General features: G+C 44.2%; 1 protein-coding gene across 2 annotated transcripts; it reads left to right on the forward strand.

Moving 5' to 3' along the window:
* Window positions 1-535: 535 nt before the first annotated feature.
* Window positions 536-22179, forward strand: LOC132823776 (signal-regulatory protein beta-1-like). Of its 2 annotated transcripts, none has more exons than XM_060837793.1 (6): window positions 536-565; window positions 6021-6338; window positions 9602-9907; window positions 15869-15985; window positions 18681-18715; window positions 19958-22179. In XM_060837793.1, exons 1-5 carry the CDS (start codon window positions 544-546, stop codon window positions 18713-18715), a joined length of 798 nt encoding a protein of 265 aa, XP_060693776.1. In that variant the 5' UTR covers window positions 536-543; the 3' UTR covers window positions 19958-22179. The 2 variants fall into 2 exon arrangements, with proteins under 2 accessions (XP_060693776.1, XP_060693775.1); XM_060837792.1 differs by lacking the exon at window positions 536-565 and adding an exon at window positions 5719-5821.
* Window positions 22180-25245: the final 3066 nt, after the last annotated feature.

The following is a 25245-nucleotide window of genomic DNA, read 5'->3' on the forward strand; positions in this document are numbered from 1 at the left end:
TGTCTTCATGGTTATAATCTTCCTTTAGGAGCAACTGTCTTAAACATCTAACTTCAGTGCAACTTCTATAAAACCTGCCAAAATGCAACTTAAATGCTTTTTCCTAAGCTGTGGGTGTTCTCCATCATCAAAAGAAAAAATAAATCAACCTCTGATCTTTTGACTAAAAGCAATTGCTGACCTGTTTACTCTATTTACTATCAACTCGGCCAGTGGAAAGAAGACTCTGACACACCATGAATGCTCCTTCCAATATTATGTTTTAAAATGAATCACCAAGGCTCCAGCAATATTTATAAGATAATTGTAAAAGTTCTTCTCAGATCCAGCAAAAAGCCACATGCCACTAGTTCCAAATTCAAATTCTAAATTAAATTACATTAAAATATATATCAATCACACAGCTTGTACCACAATTTTATTTTTGACAATGTGCAACTAAAGTTATGAGGAAAGTTCTCTTTTTTTTTTCAGGTGCATTCAAATTCTATACAAGTAAATGGTTCTTAAATTCAAGAGCTCTTTGAGTGAGTAATAAGCGATATGGGTAAAGGAGAAGCTGCAGGTATGACGTACTTGGATTTCTCAAAGATATTTGATGATGTCAGAGCTGCATGGTTATGCTGTAGGTGATATCATATTGGCATTGATAAAGAATTGGGTGGCTAACCAAAGCAGAAACTGTGGAGAAATGGGAAAAGTTGGGGAATCTTTGGATTGACAAATTGCAATGACTGGAGTCTTAAAGGGATCAGTATTGAAACCTGAACTATATACAATCTATATGAATGACTTGGAAGGCTGCATGGTAGCTAGATTTGCTGATGACACCAAGTTAGGGAGGAAAGTAAATTGTTGATCGTAGCTAAAAGGATGTAGACAGACTGTGAGTGTGCAAGCATTTGGCAGAATGGGTATAATCTGAGAAAATGTGAACTACTCCACTGCCTCAGGAAGAATAAAAAAGCAGTGTATTTATTAAATGGAGAGCCTGTGTATAGAGAGATCTGAGTGTCCTCATACATGAATCACACAAGGTTAGTATTCATCTTTTGCAAAATAAAATGTACAAAATCCTGAGGGGATTTGATGGGATGAATACAGGGATACTTACCCCTTGTGGGAGATGTGAGAGTTAAAGATATAGTTTCAGAACAAGAAGTCTTGCTTATACAATGGCGAAGAGGAGAATATTGTTCGCTTGTCGAGTTAGTGGTTTGTGGCATTCTCTTCCCCAGACAGCACTGGAACTGTACGATCTATTTGTATACCAGACTGATTTAGCTCAATTTTTGATGAACAGGAAAGTGAAAGATTGTAAGGTGTAAACAGGAAAATGCTGTTGTGAACACAGATTTCCCATGATTTTATCATATGGTAAAGCAGGCTTCAGGGGTCAGATGGCTATTCTGTTCCCACGCCACCTAGCTGTCGAGGGATGTGTGTGCCATTTGCTTGGGAGTGCCTCTTGGATATTTCTGACCAAGGACAAACCTGTAACTGAGGAACAAGTTTTTAGATTAGATTACTTACAGCGTGGAAACAGGCCCTTCGGCCCAACAAGTCCACACCGACCCGCCGAAGCGCAACCCACCCATGCCCCCACATATACCCTTTACCTAACACTACGGGCAATTTAGCATGGCCAATTCACCTGACCCACACATCTTTGGACTGTGGGAGGAAACCGGAGCACCCGGAGGAAACCCACGCAGACATGGGGAGAACGTGCAAACTCCACACAGTCAGTCGCCTGAGTCGGGGATTGAACCCGGGTCTCAGGCGCTGTGGGACAGCAGTGCTAACCACTGTGCCACGTGCAGATGCCTGGAGACAACTTAAGGCGGGGTTTTCCACAGGTCAGGAGGTAGCACGCGGAGCTCTGTCTGGGTAGGGCAGGAGTTCCTGTGGGCATTGGGGTGGGGGGGGGGGAGAGGGAAATAGCCGAAACCCTCATCTATCTGCTCTTTGTCAACCCTCCCTCTCCTGAGCCAGTCTCACTTGCCTTTGAGCTGAGAGCTGGTGATTTCTTCCTTTTTGAAAGCATCATCTTCCCCTCCCACCATGATTCCTGTGCCTTGGATGGGAGGGTTCCTCAGTAACCACACATCAAGTACTTGTGGTGTTTAGTTGCTCCAGGGGATGCACTTTCCTGTTTACCCCTACAATCTTTCACTTGTTCATCAAAGATCTAGCTTACTCAGCCTTGTATGGTGGATGGTACAGTTCCACTGCTTTTTGGGGAGGAGAATTCCACAGACCAGTGACCTGATAAGTGAACAATATTCTCCTAACCTAGCCTTGAGGAGCTGAGGCAAGGGCTGACACAGGGTGAAGCAATATGAAGGAGCAAGTAATGGAGATGAGGGCAGGGTTAGGTTCTCCCCCCATTAGAGGAGGAATGAATTACCGAGTTCTATTCACTTGGATGGAGATGCTATACCACAGGGCCATCAACACACAGGATTATTCTGGAGCAATATCAGGAAGAAAAATGTAGAGTTCTCCAGCCTTTCCCAATTCCCTGATTGGAGAGAGACTGGAGGAGCCTGTCTCTAACAAGAGGAACATGATGTCTTCAGCTTTTCCCTTGATGTCTCCATCCACAGGAAGAGTGGCCGCTTGAAAGGAGTATGGAACACAGACACCTACTGAGTGTACGTCAGTCTTCATTCAGCAAGAGCCTCTCTATTCAAACTGACAGCTGGAACAGGAGGAAGCACAGTCTGCCCCTGGACAGTCCAGCACCTGAATGGAGGGCAGCAAGGTAATCACCAGCTCTCAGCTGGAATAATGAGGCCATGCTATATTGCCCATTGTGTTAGGTGTATTAGTCAGAGGGAAATGGATCTGGGTGGGTAATTCTTTGGAGGGTCGGTGTAAACTTGTTGGGCTGAAGGGCCTGTTTCCACACTGTAGGGAATCTAATAAAAATATAAGAATATGGCAGCCTCATTATTCCACCACTCTTTTCTGTGTGCATTTTCCCATCTTAGGTTCTTGTTGTCTCCAGGGGTCAGTGTGTACCATGGCATTCTTGTTCCTTTATACTATTTAGTTCCAGTTTGATTGATTTTGCTTCATATTCACAGAAATTATAGAATCCCTCCAGTGTGAAAGCAGGCATTGGCCCATTGAGTCCACACCAACCCTCGGAAGAACATCCCACCCAGTTCCTGTAACTCTGCATTCCCCATAGCTAACCAACCTAGCCTGCACACTATGGTCAATGTAGCAATGGCCAATCAACCTAACCTGCACATCTTTGCGTTGTGGGAGGAAACCAGAGCACCTGGTGGAAACGACAAGGGATGAACTCAGATTTCTCCAGTTTCCTCATTTCCCTTCCCCCCACCTTGTCTCAGTCAATTCCCTTGAACTCAGCACCTCCCTCCTAACCTGCAATCTTCTTCCTGACCTCTCCGCCCCCGCCCCACTCCGGCCTATCACCCTCACCTTGACCTCCTTCCACCTATCACATCTCTATTGCCCCTCCCCCAAGTCCCTCCTCCCTACCTTTTATCTTAGCCTGCCTGGCACCCTCTCCTCATTCCTGATGGAGGGCTCTGGCCCGAAACGTCGAATTTCCTGTTCCTTGGATCCTGCCTGACCTGCTGTGCTTTAACCAGCAACACATTTTTCAGCTCTGATCTCCAGCATCTGCAGACCTCACTTTTTACACCTGGTGGAAATCCAGGCTGGTACAGGGAGAATATGCAAACTCTACACAGACAGTCACCTGCAGCTGAAGTTGGACCTGGATCACTGAAGTTGTGAGGCATTGAGCCACCTTGCTCATTACTTCTGAGATACATCAATGTTTGATCTCAAATCATGTAAAGCCAATGAGGACATACTGAATAATGCACAACTTTCATCACTTAGGATCTAGCAAGACGCTCCATGGGCCTCCGAGCATTATCCTACTTGAGATTCAATAAGAGTGTCCCAGAAGGATCTAACATTTATCCGGAAGCCAGATTTCCAGCAGGTATTCCCTGGATTGGAGGATCACTCTCTGCTCCCAAGAACAGTAGCAGAAGAGAAATCAGGACTGTTGATACACAAGAGTTACCACAACCCCAGCTCTGAGTGGGACTATCAATCCTTTGGCAGCAATGTATCTGGAGATTACAGCAAATCACTGAATGGTGGAAATGGACATTGGCCAGGGCTCTGGCAGGTTAAATGGTGATATATTTCCAGCCTTTCATTCAGTATATTGTTTTTCATATTTTTTCTTCTTTTTTACCCCCACACCACCACCTAACTGTGGTCGTGCTTATATTTAGCCCAGCACCCATGTTGTGTGTGTGCAGGTGTGAGACACAGTGAGAGACGACATCAGGTGTATAAATCTTTATTCAGTTTCCACCACCAGGAAGAAAGGAAACTCCCGAGTGGCCAGTGACAAGCAATGCCCTTCTCAGAGGGCAAAGCTGTGTGGTCAAACAGTGAGGGGGAGGGCAGGGATCAAATCAAAATAGAGTTGGAGGGAGAAATAATACACTCCACTCCGCGTGGTGCCCACTTCTCCCTGAACAGCTCCAGGGTGTTGGTGGACACTGTGTGCTCCTTCCCCAGGGATACCCAGGCTCTGACATATGTGTGGAAGAGGGACAGGCAGCTGGCCATATATTCTCTATTGGGGATGAAGTTGTGAAATTAACTAATTGTTGACCGTGATTTCCTTTTATTTCTCAGTAAAGAAAAGAGATGAATTAAATATACAGGTTTCTGATGATAAGGAAGCCTTTGTGTCACACCTGCCCAGAGACTTACTCTGGGGTTTTACACAGCACGTTGCAATCAGGCAAACGGCTAGATGGTATAGTGCCCTCCACAGGGGGCACCCAGCATCCGTGGGAAAGGGCACCCACTCAGATAAAAGTGTTCATAAACAGCTCAGAGCCTGAAAGAGGGAAAAACAGTCTATTGAATGTAATATTACATTCAACATCAATCGGTACAGAGGAAAATGGGATAGGAGAGAATGGACTGGAAGGTTGGGGGAGGCGGAGGGAAGACAGAAAGAAATAAAGAACAATTCACTGATTATTAAAGTCTGCAGCAATGATTGGAGGCTGGAGGAATGGGACTCTATAGCTCTGTAAAGGTGTTCATGTTCAGTGCTGGAACTGGTGAAGAAACACTGCCCTGCTCGCCCCGAGTGGACCAGAGTGCTCACCTCTGACCAGGTTCAGTGTGTGATCGCTGCAGTGAGGGGGGGGGGGGGGGGGGGCAGCGTGAATTACCCTGGCGGAGGAGCTAGACATCACCCAGTGAGAGGAAGGGGGGAGGTGCCAGAGGGGGGGAAGAGTTTGTGGGAGCAGCTGAGGGAGCTGGAGGAGGGGTCTGATGGAGGGAGTCAGTGAGAGCTGCTGAGAGACAGGGGCTGGGCTGGGCGCTGAGGGAAGGGGGAGAGGTCTCACCGCTAACTGGTGGGGAAGGCGGGCCATCAGCAACTCTGGGCTGTGGAAAGCGGTGGTTTCGCTCTGAGTTATACAGAGTGGGGGGGGGGGGGGGGGAAGGTTTCTGAGTACTGGGGGCGGGGTGACTGATCCTCTGCTAACATTTCTGCGTTGATCTTTCCGGGAGATGTGACAGTTTCTCAGCTATGTGTGTGTGTGTGGAGGGTGGGAAGGTGATCCTGGGAGAGGACCTGGGAAACCGCAGTTTGAAGCTGGGGGAAGGGGGGGGGGGTCGGGGAGGGGGTGGTCAGATCCCTTTTGGGAAACAGCCTGGCCCCTGGTTTGGAACATGAGCAGCCGGTTGCCCGTTCCCTGTGGGCTCGCTATCGTCCTGACCGTTCTCTGTGAAGGTGGGAACCTCTTCCCTGCTCCTGGCTTGAGAGAATTCCTCCTGTTCTTCCAAACTCTCTCCAAGATTTTCAGGACATCCCGCGGCTATGGGGGCAGTAAAAGGCGCCATATAAATATTTTGCCAGCTCTGTCTGGCCCGGGACGGCTGTGTTGAGTGTTTCTGTCTGAAGGATATTTTTTTTCCCTCTCTCTCCACAGTCTCTGGGAATTCCAAGTTCAGCGTGGGTCAGTATCCGGAAATTCTGAACGCCACAGTCGGTTCCAACGCAACTTTCTACTGCAGTTTCCCGTTTGCTCGGGATGTTTCCACGGTCCAGGTGAACTGGTGGAGGGACGGGGAGCGGGGCTTTCTCCTGAGAAGCAGCGATTCCAGGTATCACTTCGAAATCCGGAATAAAGCCAGCGCCGCCTTTCACCTTCTGCATGTGGATGTGTCCGATACCGGGCTCTATTACTGCCGCGTTAGCAACCAGGGCAAAGCGGGGCAAGGCAGCGGCTCCCGGCTCCTGGTCACCGGTAAGTGAGTCACATTCTACACCCTCACCCCAACTCAACACAGTGCGGACCATTCCGCCGACGTTCAAATCTGAGGGAGGGTCCAGATCACTCGGAGAGGGTCTCAGCCAGGACAATACTCCGAAAACATTACTCATCACCTTCCTGACCTCCAGCTCCAGGGAACTGGGACCCACTCAATCCTGCTATCATTTCACACCCGGGCTATTGGCTGGAGGATGGGGTGGGGTAGTGGGGGGGTGATTACAAGGTGTTTAAGGAATGATGAGCCGGTGTTGGACTGGGATGGGCAAAGTTAACAAATCACACAGCACCTGGATATAGTCCAGCAGGTTTATTTGGAAGCACTAGCTTTCGGAGCGCTGCTCGTGTTCCCAAACAAACCTGTAGGATTATAACCTGGTGTTATGAGATCTTTAATTAATGAGTTATTCCGTACTCCATGGCAGCATCAAACTGGAAAACTCTTCACAAAAAAACAATGTAAATGAGCAATTGAAATTGTGGCTATTTAATGACCAAGCAACACGGTATCAATGTTGCTGAGTCTGTCCAGGGCTTTAGTGAGACTACACCCGGACTACTGCGGACAGTTTTGGATTCCTTAAAGAGGGGTGTAGATTTAAGGCAGTTCCGAGGTGGTTCCCTAAATTGATCCCAGAGATATGGGGTTTGTTTAATGGGGGGAGATTGAGCAGTTTGAGGTGACACTGTCTGGGGTTTAGCAGAATGAGAGTTGATCTAACTCAGGTATCTAAGATGCTCAAGGAGATTGAATGGGAGAGAATGTTTCCCCTCGGGGGTAATAAAGGAGAGAGTTAAAAATCACACCATATCAAGTTATAATCCACATAAACCTGTTGGATTATAACCTGGTGTGGTGTGATTTTAACCCTCTCCTTCCTGATGTGGAGGTGATGGTGTTGGACTGGGGTGGACAATGTTAAAAATCACACGACACCAGCTTATAGTCCAACAGGTTTGAAAGCTACTGCTTCCAAATAAACCCGTTGGACTATAACCTGATGTATGATTTTTAACTTTACCTAATAAATGTAATGAGGAGAGAGATGTTTAAATGAATAACGTGTTAAAGGAAGGTGAGTGGGGTCGAGGCTGGGCCAGACCAGCGCTGATGATATTGAATGTTGGTGTGGATTTTTCCTCCTTCTCACAGGCTATTTTTTAAATGAGCCGTGTCTTTTGCAGTAAACCTGGATTTGATGGGAATATTTGAGCAGGGATTAACCATCCCGGGGCCGGAGAGTCGTTTTGGATAACCGGCTGATGGCGGCTCGGCGCCCATTCAATCTTCATCCCTTTCTCCACCGCAGATTAACCCCGGGCTGGGCTCTGCAGTAAATGGGATCTCACTGTGTGTTCCTGAACCCGGCGGAATATCCCAGTCAGCTCCAGACTTTCCCTATAATCCCTGAAAGGCAGGTGAAGCCGGGATTGAAATCCTGTGGAATATGAGTGGATTCCCCCTGAGCTGTAATGGATTGCCTTGCTTTCACTGCAGTGTTACACCGGTGTAGTCAGGACAGAGAGGAATAGACCTGCGAACGATTAAACATTAAAAAAAACACTTTAGACTGAAATTTACACAGTGGGAGGTCTGTATTAAAACTAATATATGTTAACATGAATATAAAATCAAACTCCGTTAATTAGCGGCTTAATTTAGTCGCTTATATCTAGGAGTGAACAATAATTGAAGGCTGTAATAAGTGAACCCATTTTAATAATCTCACAAACGCTTCGCGACTTTTATAACATTATCTCTCTTGTGTCACTTGCATGTAATGCTGGAGATTTATTCCCTCTCTTTATCCCTACATTCCATTCCCTTTATTCCATCCCTTATCACATATTCCCTTTACAGTATTCCTATATTGCCTCCCCTTTATCCCGATATACCAGTCACTTACGCCTATATCCCCTCCCTTTATCTAATACTGCTCTCCCCCGCCGCCCTATATTCCACCCCCTCCCCCCTCCCCCTTATCCCTCCCAGGAGCCCAGCTCCTGATCTTCCATAGAGTTTAGTGACAATGGAATCGGAGTCAATGTCAGGAAGACAGTCTCATTGCACGGGAAGATCCCAGGAAGGGGCCGGCTCTTCCACGGGACACTGACCCAGGGTCGTGCTCTGACCTCCCCCACCCTCTCCCTCCCTGACAGGTTGAGGACACTGTTCTCTGGGTGCGGGTGGCCCTGAGAGGTGGCTGGACTGTGTTGCTGGAAAAGCGCAGCAGGTCAGGCAGCATCCGAGCAGCAGGAGAGTCGACATTTCGGCTAAAAGCCCTTCATCAGGAATCCTGCTCCTCAGATGCTGCCGGACCTGCTGCGCTTTTCCAGCACCACATTCCCGACTCTGATCTCCAGGATCTGCAGTCCTCACTTTCTCTGGTCAGCAGCCGCCTGTTGCCCTGAGCTCAGAGACCTGGACACTCCGGGGCCCCCGGACAGACACCAGGCGCGGGGCTTTGACCAGGCAGCGGGGCTATTTATTGTTAAAATGGGGAAGGGGGAGGGGGGGGGCGAGGTTGGTGATTGACCGACCCCGACTTTCCTTATGAAATGAGGCGCTCCCACAAAACAGAACATTCCCGGCCGCGACATCATTGGGAAAGGTCAGTGTCTTCGGAATTTCTTCTGTACAAAAGGTATTTGGCGTTTGTGTGGCGCCTACCCCTAGCACAGACTGAGAGGTGGCTGAGGGCTTTTCCCAGGAGTGGAGAGTGAGCAGGGGAGAGAGAGAGATGGAGACAAGCAGAGCTGGGGAGTGTGAATGGGCTGGCCACAGGGTCCTGTAGGGGGGCCGGAGAGGGACTGACTGAGGGGTGACCCCGTGATGAGGCGCAGACCCAGAGAGGCACAGGCATGTGGATGTGTCCGATTCCGGGCTCTAATCCCAAAGTCTCACATTAGCCTCTACTGAAAAGTGCTCCCACTTTGACCCACATCCTTAGCCTCTCGATATCTCTGAGTATAACTATCCATCCACATGGCTAACCTTCACCCCCATCTGCAAACGGGCAAAAGTATTGCTCCCATTGCACAGAAAGGAAAAACAACAGGTCAGATTTAGACTCGTGTTGAGAGAATGTGGCTTCCACTGAATCCGAAAGGGGCGATTCAAGTGAAGGTGGCAATAATAAAAGGGGGCAGGTTGGAACTGACCCCAGTGGGACTGACTCCCGCTGGGAAGTGCCCCCCCCCCCCCGAATGGTATTGACTTGCTGCCGTCTCTCCCCAAGCCCCCCCGAATTCTCCGCAGATTGCCGCCACGCTGCTCGGGAGAGGCTCCGGGATCTTCCTCAGACTTACCTGTCTCTCTGGGGCCTTTCACTCGGACCAGCTGAGTGTCCGATGGTTTGTGAACGGCAGCGAGGTGCTGAGCGGGATCCGCAGCCAGGTCGAGCCGAGGCCGGGCCAAGGGTTCGAGGCTTCCAGTTCCCTGGAGGAGAGGCGGCCGGTCCGCAATGGGACGCTGTACAGCTGCCGGCTGTCGTACAGTGGGAAGCAAGTGGAGGTCCGGTACACCTACATCTCCGGGGCTGAAGGTACGGCGCTGTCCTACACATTGTTCGTGGGCTTTGGTGCCAGTCTGACTCCTCTCATCCCATGTGCCCAGCACTTGGCCCCTTACCCTTCCATGTCCTCGTGTCTCAGGTGCTTTGGTCAATGTGCTTTCTGAAACTAGTGGGAACCGAATGTGGGTCTTCATTATAAACTGACCATACTGTACACGGACACACCTCAGTCAGAAAGGCATTGCCTGCTAACAGCCTTCTCAAGGGAATGCCATTGAAGGTTGAGAAATGATATCCAGGGCTTACAAAGACACAACCAGACTAATTACCCCCTCAAAGGGAAGGCCTCCTCCAGTGCTATCGGATTTCTTCCTTCCCCCTGTCAGTGGCCTTTCCAAGTTTGAGAAGGAGCAGTTAATGGAACTTGAGAAATAAGAAAAGGATGATTATTGGAATTGTACTATAATCGCCCCCTCCCCTCCCCAATAGTCAGTTGGAAGTTGAGAAAACAATTTGTAAGGAGATCTCAGTTATCTATAAGAATACTGGGGTGGTTATGGTAGAGGATGTTAACTTTCCAAACATAGACTGGGACTGCCATAGTGTTAAGGCTGTGGATGGAGAGGAATTTGTTAAATGTGTACAAGAACATTTTCTGATTTAATATGTGGATGTACCTACTAGAGAAGGTGCAACGCCTGACCTACTCTTGGGAAATAAGGCAGGGCAGGTGACTGAGGTGTCAGTGGGGGAGCACTTTGGGGCGAAATGGATGTTTTCTATTTGGACTTCAGGAAGGCCTTTGAATAAAGTGCTGTACAGAGGCTGCTGAGTAAGATAAGGGCCCATGGTGTTAAAGGCCAGGGGCTAGCATGGATAGAAGCTTGGCCGTCTGGCAGAAGGCAGAAATTGGGGATAAAAGGGTCCTTCTCAGGATAGAAGCCAATGACTAATGATGTCCTGCAAGGGTCAGCGTAGGGAGCACAACCTACATTAACATCTAGATGAAGGGACTGAGAACATTCTGGGTAAGTTTGCGATGATACAAAGAGGGGCAGGTAGTATTGAGGAGGGGGGAAGGCCGCAGAAGGATTTGGACAAGTAAAGAGAGTGGGCTAAGAAATGGCAGATGGAGTACAGTGTGGGAAAGTGTGAGGTCATGCACTTTGGGAGGAAGAATGGAGGCATGGAATTTTTTTTGGGGGGAAAAAATTCAAAAATTCTGGAGCACAAAGGGATTTGGAAGTGCCAGTCCAGGATTCTCTGAAGGTAAATGTATAGGTTGTATCAGGCAAATCATTAGAAAGGCAAATACAATGTTGTCATTTACCTTGAGAGGACTGGAATATGAAAACAGGGATGTATTTCTTAGGCTTTACAAGGCTCTGGTCAGAACACATTCAGAATACTGTGAGCAATTTGGGGCCGCACATCTCAGGAAAGATGCATTGGCCCTGGAGCAGGATCAGAGGAGATTCACGGGAATGATCTCAGCAATGAAAGGCTGAGGAATATGAGGAACATTTGTGGACTCTGGGACTATACTTGATGCAGTTTAGAAGATTGAGAGAGGGACCTGATCGAGACTTAAAGAATACTAAATAGCCTGGACATAATGGATGTTGGGAAGATGTATCTATTGGCAGGAGAGACAAGGACCCGAGAGCACCGCCTGAGAGAAAAGGGAATATCATTTAGAACGGAGATAGGGAGAAACTTCATTAACCAGAGGGGTGAATCTACGGAATTCATTGCCACAGAAGGTTTTTGGGGCCAGGTCATTGAGTATATTTCAAACAGAGATAGTTAGGTTCTTGATTGAAAGGGGGAAAATGGGGTTGAAAACCTATCAGCCATGATTGGATGGTGGAACAGGTTCAATGGGCCAAATGGCCTAATTTATAATTCTATTAGTTTTAAAATAGTGATGGAAAAGGATCAACCAGATCTAAATGATAACCTTCTAATTTGGAGGAGGGTTAATTTTGACTGTTTTAGGTGAAAATTCTCAAATGTTGATGAAGGATAGACATTCGCAGGTAAAGGGATGGCTGGAAAATAGGAAGCCATCCAAAATGAGAGAGTGAGAGTGCAGAGACAGTATATTTCTGTTGGCATGGAAGGCAAGGCTGTTAGGTGTAGGGAACGTGGATGAGGAGGGAAATTGAGGTTTTGCTCAAGAATAAGAAGGAAGCATGTGCCAGGTATAGATAGCAGAGATCAAGGGAATCCCGAGAAGAACAGAAAGACAGCAGGAGTATATTTATGAGGGACATTAGGAGGGCAAAAAGGGCACATGAGAGAGCTTCGGCAAGTAGGATTAAGGAGAATCCAAAGGGATTCTACAAATACATTAAGGACAAAAAAGTAACTTGGGAGAGAATAGGCCCTCTTAAAGATCAGCAAGGCCACCTGGGTGTGGGACCACAGGAGATGAGGGAGGCACTAAATGAGTATTTTGCACCAGTATTTACTGTGGAGAAGGGTATGGAAGAGAGAGAACATGGGAAACAAATTGTGACATCTTGAAAAATGTCCATATTACAAAGAAGGTGGTGCTGGACATTTTAAAAAGCGTAAAAGTGGATAAATCCCCAAGATCTGATCAGGTGTACCCTAGGACTCTGTGGGAAGCTAGAGAAGTGATTGCTGAGCCCCTTGCCGAGATATTTGTTTCATTGGTAGCCACAGGTGAAGTATCAGAAGATTGGAGATTGGGTAATTTGGTGCCACTATTTAAAAAAGGTGGTAAGGAAAAGCCAGGGAACTATAAACCGGTGAGCCTGACATCAATGGTGGGCAATTTGTTGGAGGGAAACCTGAGAGACAGGATTTCCATGTATTTGGAAAGGCAAGGACTGAATAGGGCAAGTCAGCAGGCTCTTGTGCGTGGGAAATCATGTCTAATGAATGTGATTGAGTTTTTTGAAGAAGTTACAAAACGATTGATGAGGGCAGATTGGTAGATGTGATCTATATGGACTTCAGTAAGGCATTCAACAAGGTTCCACATGGCAGCCTGGTTAGCAAGGTTATATCACATGGAATACAAGAAGAGCTAGCTATTTGGCTAGAGAACTGGCTCGAAAATTGAAGACAGAGGGTGGTGGTGGAGGGCTGCTTTTCAAACTGGAGGCCTGTGACTAATAGTATGCCATAGTATCCACTTCTTTTTGTCAGTTATACAAATAATTTTGATGTGGCATTGGAGATATGGTTAATAGGTTTGCAGATGATACCAAAATTGGCGGTGTAGTGGACAGTAAAGAAGGTTACCTCAGAGTACAACAGGATCTTGATCAGATGGGCCGATGGGCTGAGGAGTGGCTTATATTAGATAATGTCAAGTGCTGCATACTCTTAATGGTAAGGTCCTGGGGTGTGTTGCTGATTAAAGAGACCTTGGAATGCAGGTTCATAGGTCACTTTTGCATGCAATTCTGGTCTCCCTGGTATAGGAAGGATGTTGTGAAACTTGAAAGGATACAGAAATGATTTACAAGGATGTTGCCAGGGTTGGAGAGTTAGAGTTATAGGAAGAGGCTGAATAGACCGGGGCTGTTTTCCCTGGAGTGTCAGAGGCTGAGGGGTGACCATATAGAGGTTTATAAAATCATGAGGGGCATGGACAGGGTAAATAGACAAGGTCTTTTTCCTGGGGTGAGAGAATCCAGAACTAGAGGGCATAGATTTAGGGTGAGAGGGGAAAAATATAAAAGAGACCTAAGGTGCAACTGTTTCACACAGGAGTGCTGTGTGTATGGAATGAGCTGCCAGAGGAAGTGGTGGAGGCTGGTACAATTACAACATCTAAAAGGCATCTGTATTGGTATATAAATAGGAAGGGTTTAGAGGGATATGGGCCAAATAATGGCAAATGGGACTAGATTAATTTCAGATATCTGGTCGGTATAGATGAGTTGGACCAAAGACTCTGCTTCCGTGCTGTACCGACTCTCTGACTCTATGTCTTGAGGGGTTTATGACCTGCAGCAATAACCATTTCCCATTCTGCCATCTCTGAGGAATAGTCCGTGTAAGGTATAGAAATGAGGTGCATTGCCCAAAAAAGATCATATCATTTTGACCAAATTCCTCGAGCCAATGGAAAGGACCCAGTGGAATTAAACCCATAATTTTGTATCTTAACACGGGCTTACGTTCCCCACCAGCTACTTCATTCAAAGTCACTTGGATGATCTTCATTTTCAAACTAATTCATTTCCTTCAGTAAGTGAGGACCCTAACGAACCCCAATTGTTGCTGCAGCATTCTATTTTGGGATTTGTAGGAGAGAGATTCCCCCGACCAGAGAGAAAAACTGGGAGGCAGACAGGATATGGACACATAGTGGACTTTTATTCAAGCAAAAACCTGCTAGTACAGGGGGATGGCCAAAAGATCTTCCCTGAATCTGGCTTTGGCGTGAGAACATAATCATTTTCTTAATCTTCAGCTCCGATCGGAAAAGAAATCAATGACGCACTCTGATTTTACACTAAAAAGCAATATTTTTATACATTGTGTTACAATAATCAATGTGGTTACTGTACACCTGATCAATGGACAGTCTTAAGTTCTTAGTTTTTTTATGATGTTTAACAATTATTGTAATCTCTAGGCCTTGGGATCTTTCTATGCTGCATTCCAAAGTTGCTGGCTGTCCACTTTTTAATCATACCCCTCATTGTTTATCTCTAAGGGCTGCTTGAATTCTATTGTCTATTGTACTGGCTATCTGTTATCAAATTCCATTACCTCATAAAAAAGCTGATTCTGTTATAATTATTATTAATATTACAAGTTTTCTAATTTTATTTAGCTAATCAGACAACTTATGCCAGGCATCTCTTCAATGTTCATAATTATGTTGAAATCTGTGATTATTTAAAGAATCTTTAATTGTAATCTATTAATATTGTAAATAGTTTCAAAGAGACAGCTAATTTTTGCAAGATAACTTTAACTGCTGTTTTTATGGCTAAACACATTGTTAATGAAACTAGAAATAATTACATTTCATGGTGATCTTTGAAGTTTTTGAGTTGCAATTTCATTTTGTTACAAATCTAAATGTTTTTTTAAAACCTTTTTTTATTGCTGTGTTTGTATTCTTTCGAATTTTGCCATTCAGATAATGCTTTATTTTGCCTTGGAATAATTCCCTTCTCAAAGGCCCTTTTTTTTCACTTATGCTGAAGCAAGATTTTTTAAAGTCCAGCTATTTTTGTATCTCTCTGAAAAAGGCAATTGAAGCAAACTTGTAAGTTCCAGCCATCAAACAAGGCAGCTTCAACAGGATTGCAATGTAATGTGTATTATTCCACCTGTGCCTTGGCAGAAGATATTTGTTTAACAGAGAAATAGCTTGCTCACAAACTTGATGGCTCTTAAAGGTCACAATATTTCTACATTTGGGATAACTCCTGCCACCACAATTCAGAAATTAAAGTAGAAATTGATCAAATTTAAATGGCGTTGATCAGTTACAGTCGCTGTGAAAGCTGAGATTGAGTGCAGCTCTGTGAGAGAAATGTTGGTATTAACCCCAATGCCTTCAGTCCTTTGAAGGGACAGAGAGTGCAGACAGGTCAAAAAGAAGCTCCTCTAGTTCACGTCTAGACAAGGACCAACATCAATGATGAGCTTATTCAGACTAAAAATGGGGAAATGCAAGTTTGTCACAGAGAAGACTTTTGCAGTGAATGAGGACACAGTTAGAATAGTAGGGGACAGAAAAGGTCACTTAAAGTATTTCTCCTCTACCCATTGTTCCATAGCCATCCTGACAATTTTACGATACATATATATTTCTAACCAGAAAGTATTATTTACAACCGCTATGTTTGCTTATCTGGATGTGGTATTGTCAGATTAAATCACCTTCTTGTTCAATGTATCAGTGCTGAAGTATGCCATATATTGTATTGTTCACACATTTCCTGTGGTGCGATTTTGCTATCACATTGGATTGTGTATTTGCACTTTGAGCTTTTGCAGAGCCAGACTCAGGTGTTCTGCCTTGGTGGATCGATATCGCTGTCGGGAGTGGGGTTTTCCTCCTGCTGCTTCTGATTATTACAATAATACGTTGTAAATTCTGCAGAGGTGAGCATATCGTTCTTTGCTAATCAGTTTAAATGTAGAATTTTCAATGCACAATTTTTAAAAATACAAATTACAGTGAATTGAAGCAATAGTGCAAATGAATTATGTTTGGCTGAAACACCAGTACTATGAATTGAACAATCAATTCGACACTGAGGAAGTTGATATTCTCCTCTATCGATAAATAACAAATACTTTACTCCATTAGTCAGTTCCCAGTTTGACATAGAAATGGAATAATTGGTTTGGCATTTCAATTAATGCAAGGGTGAATGAACGATTCAATGCCATAGATTGTTACTTGTGGTGCATCAAGTATCCTGACATTACAGCTAGCACATTGCAGCACTGTAGTCTAATTCTGTCCTGTTAATGGTAGGTATGATAGAAAAAAACTGGTATGTAATATACCCAAGTTTGATAGGTTTGCCACCCTGGAATCCTGCAGTTATCTTGTAAGTTTTCAGATAAATCTATGCTAACTCACCTTTTCAAAGTGTTAGGCCTTCAAAAATCAGTAAATTCTGCGCTTAACAAATGCAAAGATTGAGGGATTGATAATGGGAAATTGGGAAATCACAGATCAAACTAATGCCATCAGAAGATTTAAACACAGTACATCTACCAGACTCCCTTCATCAACCCCTCAAAGAACTTTAGCAAATTTATCAAATGAGATCCATTTCACAAAACCATATTGACTCTGTTTGATTGTGGTAAGCTTTTGCAGAGGAAGAATCAGGTATTCTGCCAGCCATTCAAACCAATATTTTGTATTGGTCTTCACAGTGGACGGCATTATAAAAATTCTGGAAATAACAGATAAGCAAGATATGGGTGAAAAGATTTTGGAACAGTTTCTAATGCAAGGGACAAATTAGTTGACAAATGAATGGGACTAGAAGCGCCAGGATCTGATGGCCTGCATCAGAGGCCTTTAAAGAAAGTGGCTGCAGAGATATTCATCAAAATATTCCAGCGATTACTGGATTCCAAGCAGGTTCCAGCAAATTGGTTGCTCCTATTCAAGAAGGGAAAGAACCAGAAAACAAGAAACTATGGTCAGTTTTTCTAATGTCTGTCACTGGGAAGATCCAGAGTCCATTCTTAAAGAAGAAATGGCGGGCATTTAGAACAGCTTAACACAATCAAATAGTATCAACATGGTTATGTGAAAGGAAAACCATGTTTGACAAATTTGCTGGCATTCTTTAAGAATACAATAAGCAGAGTTGATAAAGGGGAACTGTTAAGATGCATTTAAATTTTCAAATGACATTAAATTAGGTACCACATAAAAGGTTATTGCACAAAATGGGAGCTTGTGGTATTGGGAATAATACATAACATTGGTTAGGATTGGTTAACATACTGAAGTCAGTCAGGACGAATAGTTCTTTTTCAGGTTGGAAAAACAAAGCTCTTGGATTGTCACAACATTCAGTCGTAGTGCCTCAATTATTTACTGTCTATATTGGTGAGTTGGGAAGGGGGCAGAATGTAACATATTGATATTTGTGCATGTTACAAAAATAGATGGGAGAGCTTGCTATGATGAGGACGTAAGGAATAGCAAAATGAGACAGAGAGGTTGAGAGAATGGGGAAAAATATGGCCGATGGTGTTTAATGTAGGGAAATGTGAGATAATAAATTTTGGTAAGAAGAATCGAAAGGAGAGAGACTCCATAAAAGTGCAGCACAAAAGGATTTGGAGGTCCTTGTACTTGACTCTGAAAAGTTTAGCATACAGCTGCAGGAAGTAATTAAATCAGTGAATTTTGGCCTTTATTGTAATACGGTTGGAGTTTAAAAACAGGAAATTTTTCTTACAACTGTCCAGAATGTCGGTGAGGCCACTTCTGGAGTACTGTATGCAGTTGTGGCCCTTGTATTTTTATAAAAAATGAGGTATAATGCCATCGGAGGCTGTTCAAAAAAGACTTAGCAGGCTGGTTCCTTGGATAAAGAGATTGATTTTTCAAGAACAGCTCAGAACGTAGTGCTTTATTTATTAGAGTTTAGATAAATGACGGTAATTTTAATGAAACATACAAGATTCTGAGGGTCTCGACAGGGTAAATGTCGAGACGATGTTTCCATTAATGAGGGATTCTTAAACTATGGGACATCATTGCAGAATAAGGAAACACTCTCTCAGAGGACAGGAAATGGTTGCAATTCCCAACCCCAGGGAATTGTAGAGATTAGATCACTGAAAGCATTTAAAGAAGAGGTAGACAGGTTTTTGAAATATCAGTGTTGACGGTACGCTGAACTAGCTTGAAGGAATTGAACCATGGGTAAATCATCCAATGAACTCGATGAATAGTAAACCAGGCTTAAGGGGCAGAATGGCCTATTCCTGCTCCTTTTTTTTCATACTCTTATCATTACAGTAATTATAATAAGACTCACATTACTCTGACTGTATTCATAATGATGAGAAATAATTGGCAGCAAAAAGAAAATCACTACCAGTCAGTAGTGATCTGGTTAAAAACTCAAATATTTTGATTGCTCAAGCTCTGGGATCTGTTAAATTAAATGAAACAGAGTGATGTCATACACATTCATTGAATCATTGTGTCAAAAGGCAGTTATACATTGAAGGACAATTTGTGATCTGTCTGATACTACTCTGGTGGAGAATTTATTTAAAAATCATGTTTTTAAAATCTGTTTATTCTTTGTAGGCAGAAGACAAAAAAGAGAACACAGATGTGTTTAGGTAATTTTTCTATTAGCTCCTCTGTAATACTTTGAAAATGCAGGAGAGGGTTCTCACTGTATTTTTCCTTAGACATTCCATCTTGGATGTTGTCTTTATTGATTCTTTATAATTCACATTTATTGAGCGATTATATATATATGTATGCACATTTAATTATTCGACTATTCGGTTATAGGGTAGCACAATAGTTAGCGCTGTTGCCTCACAGCGTCAGGGATCCGGGTTTGTTTCCTGCTTGGGCGACTGTCTGTGTGGAGTTTGTATATTATCCCTGGGTCTGCATGGGTTTCTTTCCAGTTTCCTCCCACAATCCAAAGATGTGTAGGTGAGGTGGATTGGCCATGCTGAAGTTACCCCATATTATCCAAGGAAGTGTAGCTTAGGTGGATAATCCAGGGGAAATGCAGGGTTACAGGCATAGGGATAGTGAGTTTTGAGAAGATTTGTAGGTCAGGTTGAGGTTCTGGATGTAAGTTTGCTCAGTGACCTGGAAGCTAACCTTCCAGCTCAGCGAGCCAACTTCCATCCAGTGATAGGGTGCCTGTGTGGTGGTGTGGTCTCAATGGGCCGAATTGTTTGCTTTCACACTGGAGGGATTCTGTGATGATTCTATAGACTTATCCAGCATGGAAACAGACCCTTCAATACAACTCGTCCAGACCAACCATGTTCCCAAACTAAACAAGTCCTACCTGCCTACATTTGGCCCATGTTCCTCCAAATCCTTCCTGTTCATGAACTTAACCAAATATCTTTTGTAACTGTGCTCGCATCCATCACTTTCTCTCGCAGCTCATTCCCCTCACGAACCACTCTCTGTGTAAAGAAGTTGACCCTTATGTCCTTTTTGAATCTTTCTCCTTTCTCTTGCCAGTATCTTGTTAAAGTGACACTGCAAGTGTGTACCTCCACGGCATGGCCCCAAATTTAACGAGGGGATGGTGGAACTGATGTCCACCAACACCAAAACAACCAGCAGGTTTGCTAACAATGAAATTATTCAGCCCACCTAGTTAAGCTCACCAAATCCAGTCCCTGGCTTGCTGATGGAAGATGCAATTCAGTGCGTTTGGGACATGCAAACAAACATTAACAGGAAAGGTAACTTGCAGTCAGGTAAATAGTGAGGGGAGTGAAAGCCTGGGGACAAGTACAGTTTATTTCTTTATGGGGCACAGAAGGATTTGGTACTGTCAAGTTCAATGTCTTGCTGATATCCTTTGTACTCTTGGCTTCCAGCATACGCAGAAACCAACTTATGTCACGATGGCATATACAGCTATGGATTCCAGTGGCCCTTCAACAGGTACAAAGCACCAGTACGTGGAAAAGAAAACAGCCCGTCCCCACGTCCCACCAAGAAACCCACAGAGAGACAACAAACTTATTTATGCCTCACCACAACTCAGAAAGCAATAGGGCAGAAAATGAACCACACTGTGCAGTGAGCACACATGCAGCACAGCAGTTACTAGCAAGGAGTTGGTTCTCCAATCTTAGCTCGACATGAATGAACATGCCAATGCAACAGCATCTTTTAAATGGTTAATTAAAATGATAATATTGTCAGTAAGTTTTATTTTACTTTGTCCCCTCAAGAATGTTGCTGAATAAGAACTTTTGTGTGATAAATATAACAAATGATGTGACAATAACTGATGTCAGTGACAGTAGCTTCATTAATATGAGGCGACCGTTGGCTGAGTGCAGTGCTTGGTAAAGGAATTGTGTAGTCTTCATAAATTAAAACCAAAAATTGAAATTGGATTTGAAAATTACAACGAAAGTTATCCAATTCCCTCTCCAATCCCTCCCCATCGCAACATCCTTACCTTGAACAGCACAAAGTACATTCGCAAACACATCATGCACAGCACTTTCCTGTGATCATTTGACAATTCTGCTGTTCTTGTTTGATAGTGCAGGATTGATAGAAAGCCCCACCGAGTCAGTGTTATCATATTTCAGGGAAATAATTTGTGAGGGCACACCTGAGATTTTTCAAACAATAAAAAGGGACAATGATTATGTGTATAGGAAGGCAGTTTATGCAGAGCCAGCTGAGAAGGACATAAAATAAATAATGTTATCAGCTAACTATAACACACAGATTTTACATGAAAACAAAGTTTGTGAGAAGATTTGTAACTCGGGTGCTCGTTGTTGTGATTCTGTTCGCCGAGCTGGGAATTTATGTTGCAGACGTTTTGTCCCCTGTCTAGGTGACATCCTCAGTGCTTGGGAGCCTCCTGTGAAGCGCTTCTGTGATCTTTCCTCTGGCATTTATAGTGGTTTGAATCTGCAGCTTCAGGTTGTCAGTTCCAGCTGTCCGCTGCAGTGGCAGGTATATTGGGTCCAGGTCAATGTGCTTATTGATTGAATCTGTGGAAAAGCGCAGCAGGTCAGGCACCATCCAAGGAGCAGGAGAATCGATGTTTCGGACATGAGCCCTTCTCCTGCTCCTTGGATGCTGCCTGACCTGCTGTGCTTTTCCAGCAACACATTTTCAGCTCTGATCTCCAGCATCTGCAGTCCTCACTTTCTCCCTGAATGGAACTCAGCAAAACATCCGTTCAACTGTTCACAGTAATTTCCACCATTCCATCCCAGATGCAGTCAACTAAAACTCCCTTTCACATTACCTTAAGACATTGGAATGTGTTCCGCATACTGCTTGCTATATTTCCAGAGTTAACCATATATTACTTGGTTTCTCACAGAATTGTACAAATAGGGGAAATTGGCCATTCATGCCATTGTATCTGTGCTAGCCCTTTGAAACAGTTATTGAATTATTCACACTCCTTTCATACTCGAACCTATATCTTAGATTTTATTTGTATGCAAACATTAGTATATTTTAATCTCAGTGATTTTATTGTGTCGAACTAATTTACTTTCTGTCCAGTTTCCTCCATTCATCAGCATTGCATATTTTCTACTACCAGACCACTTTCCAAAGTAGTTGAGGCACTTACCATTAATTTCAAGAACATTGTTTTCCGTGGAACTGGGTAAAACTATAGCTTGAGATGCTACATATCTCAGATCATCAGACAGTTCCCACTAATGCACAGACAGCATCAATTCATTGTGGATGCTCCAATAGAGATGATTTACAAGGACATCTCACTTGATGGCGTTGATTGACATGAATTGGTGGAGGAACCCTGACTACAGAAAGAAATGGGGATTATTGGGCAATAGACAAAGCAGCAGTTTTTTGTTTTGATGTTTTAATAATTAAACTAGTTTATCCCACAGGATCCCAGTCAGTTGGGGCAGAAATTACAACAGCACATAGCTTTTTTTAAAATAAAAAAAATTTCTGTTGTTTGATCTGAAAATTAAAACATTCAAGATGAGAGATTAAAGTCAGTGGTTTTGATCATTGTTCGGTATGTCCTGTGCACTGGTTGTGTGTAGAGTTTAAAAGATGTTTATCTCTGCATTGTAAGTTCTCTCGGCAAAATAAAGGCTTTTATTTCTGCAGCTGGAGCCGCCCGTTGTAATTTTCCTTCAGTTTGAGTTAAATAGTCGAGTTAATAAGCCCGAGTGATTAGATCCGTCTATTTGCAGTTTTACCTTTCTTAAAATGAAAACTTATTCCTTCATAAATATTAAAATGATTGATTGGAAGCTGTTTTTCTCTGGCGATGGGATGTGTTAAAACAGTCAATCCTATTCGGTAATCGCAAAATCTCCAATCCTGTAGGTTCTCATTTCGAAGTTGGGAAGTGAGGGGTGGAAGAATTATAGATAAAATATATTTTATGAACAAAATTTGCAAATATGCATCACAAAACATTTCCACTTGGAACTGACAGAATTTGCAATCAAATTCAACTTGATTCATAACATGTCCCAGATGTCAGAGTTGTCGCGGTCTGAACAATCACTGTTTGGAGGAGCCGGGGTTGGACTGGGGTGGACAAAGTTAAAAACCACCCAACACCAGGTTATAGTCCAACAGGTTTATTTGGAAGCACTGGCTTTCCCTGCGCTGCTCCTTCATCAGGTGGTTGTGGAACAGGATCATAGACACAGGATTTATAACAAAATGGTGAGTGTCAACGGAAATGATATATTAAACAAATTTAAATAATCCTTTAAATTGGGTGATTTTTAACTTTAAATATTCGCTGCGGTAATGTCAAAAATGAGCCGGAGGGTAAAACACTTCAAATCGACAATTACAGTGCAGTAGAATTCCCCTGTATTCCACACCATGTTCCTCTGGGGAATGGTTGAACACAATCCGGTTGAGGTGTACAATACACATTAGCAGCGCCGCTGAACCGCAGTCAGGGAATGGACTAGTTTTCACTGAACACAACAAGTGCTGGAGATCACAGCGGCTCAGGCAGCACCCACGGGGAGGGAGCATTCACCGTGTTCTTGCTGAACAGCGGGCTGGCCGCTCGGAACCCACGCCTGAGACACCCCTTCGAAAAGGCAATGGGGAACTATGTGAGTGAGTGGATTTCTGCTCCTTGTTTTACAGGGAGGCGGATATACAAACACTACTGTTCTGTATTGATGCTCAGGATCGGAGTAAGGCACACGAGGCTGGATTTAAATGTATGGGTAAATGTTTCAGGGAAATTGGTCCATAATACAGACTGTTAATAAATAGAGACGGTATATATTCCCATTGAGATAACAAATGGAAATAATTAATATTGCTCAGAGCGGGATTAACAGGCAGGTAGATGTCTCAGTCTGTAGCTGCGGTCCTGCCTGTGGAGATGCTGTGCCAATTATATGTAGGGGAATGGGTCGGGGTGGGGGCGGGTCGGTGTGGACTTGTTGGGCCGAAGGGCCTGTTTCCACACTGTAAGGAATCTAATCTCCCCGACTCTATTGAAGCTGCCTGCCGTATCATGTTACAAACAAGGTGTCCCAGACTCCTGAAGAAGGGCTCATGCCTGAAACATCGACTCTCCTGCTCCTTGGATGCTGCCTGATCTGCTGCGCTTTTCCAGCAACACATTTCCAGCTCTGATCTCCAGCATCTGCAGTCCTCACTTTCTCCTGTACCAGACTCTTGCCCTGTCATGTCACAGTCCTAAATTCAAACAGGGCGAGAGAGCTGGTGAGAGCTGATCAAACACTTTAACAATAACTGAGAGCCCACACAAAAACAACTGCCACCCGAAACCATGTGAAGGAATGGGGTTCCACCGGGAGTGCAGTGGGGACAGGGCTCTAGCCGAACAGCAGCTCGAAGCAGAATTATTCAATCCGGGTTGTGTTCAGACAGACAGTACCAACCTGAAAGGGTCTCTCTGTCCCCCGCCTCTGTCTCTCTCTCTCTGTCCCCAGACGGAGAGCCCTGTGTTTCACTCTCAGACTCACCATGTTATTTCCCATCACTGTTCTGTGCGGTCGGTGTAAGGGACCAGCTGCAGGAAGAACTGACACCTAATGTATCCTCATAGTTTTTTAACTCACTAACATTCATCCAAACTTCACACACCCTCCTTGCTTTAATCCTAAACCAAGCACAGTGTCAGAAACGGTTAAATAAAGGCGCTTCACAAATTCACACCAGGTACCACCCCCCACCCCGCAGTGAGTCTCAATACACCGGCGCTGTCAGGGACAGAACCACCTTTCCGTGGCCCAGAAATAACATTGAGGCAAAATCTTCTTAAAAGTCCCCAAAAATGATTATTTCAATTGGCTGATGTTCAAAAAGAAATCAACTCTTCGTTTGATCGAGTTGAAAGTTAACTCCCATCCACTTGGTTAACAAGTTTGTATCATTAACCCCAGTTGAGGTAATTACCATTTAACCCCCCGTTGTGTTCACGAGTCTCTCAGTGCTTCTGAATTTACAGTCTTGTCCCACTCCCTAATTCTCCCAGTAAAACAGCAGGTCATTCTTTGGTCTTGATATTGAATTAAACACTTTCAGATTGTGAACCCACTCCTACTCCTTCCCATCCTTTTGCATTCGCTGTCACCATGTCCTCTCTCCCTTCCCCCTCCCTCCAGCGGGACCAACTCTCCTTTCTATCTGACAGTGAGATCCCATTGTTCTACCATTCTCACATTCCCATCACTTAATCTGCACCATCAGCACCCTTACCCCCCAGCACCAGCACCACTGCATAAATGCTATCCACTCCACACACAGTGTCACCTCTGAAGAGTCATCATGATTTGAAATGTTACCTTGCTCTCTTCATGGATGTCCGCTGAGAGGACATTGTATTATTTTTTGTTTTCAGTACAGATACAGCCCAAAGGTATGCCGGTTAGGTGAATTGGCCATGCTAAATTGTCCCTAGTGTTCAGGGATGGGTAGGTTAGGTGCATCAGTCAGGGGAAATGTCAAGTAATAGGGTAGGGGAATGGGTCTGGATGGGATACTCTCCGGAGGGTCAGTGTGGACTTGTTGAGCCGAATGGCCTGTTTCTATACTGTAGAGATTCTCTGAGGATTCCAGCATCTGTAGTAATTAGCTTCTAAATTATATACCAACTTCACTGTGAGAATATATCGAGATAATATCGTTCTGA

Source organism: Hemiscyllium ocellatum, chromosome 17 (genome assembly GCF_020745735.1).
Source record: "Hemiscyllium ocellatum isolate sHemOce1 chromosome 17, sHemOce1.pat.X.cur, whole genome shotgun sequence".
NCBI classification, from domain to species: Eukaryota; Metazoa; Chordata; class Chondrichthyes; order Orectolobiformes; family Hemiscylliidae; genus Hemiscyllium; species Hemiscyllium ocellatum.

Bases quoted from the DNA above. Each gene is read 5' to 3' on its own strand.
- LOC132823776 (XM_060837792.1), top strand. From the start codon at position 5,761: ATGAGCAGCCGGTTGCCCGTTCCCTGTGGGCTCGCTATCGTCCTGACC. The intron at 9,908-15,868 runs GTACGGCGCTGT...TTGCACTTTGAG, and splicing joins CTACATCTCCGGGGCTGAAG to CTTTTGCAGAGCCAGACTCA. The intron at 15,986-18,680 runs GTGAGCATATCG...TATTCTTTGTAG, and splicing joins ACGTTGTAAATTCTGCAGAG to GCAGAAGACAAAAAAGAGAA.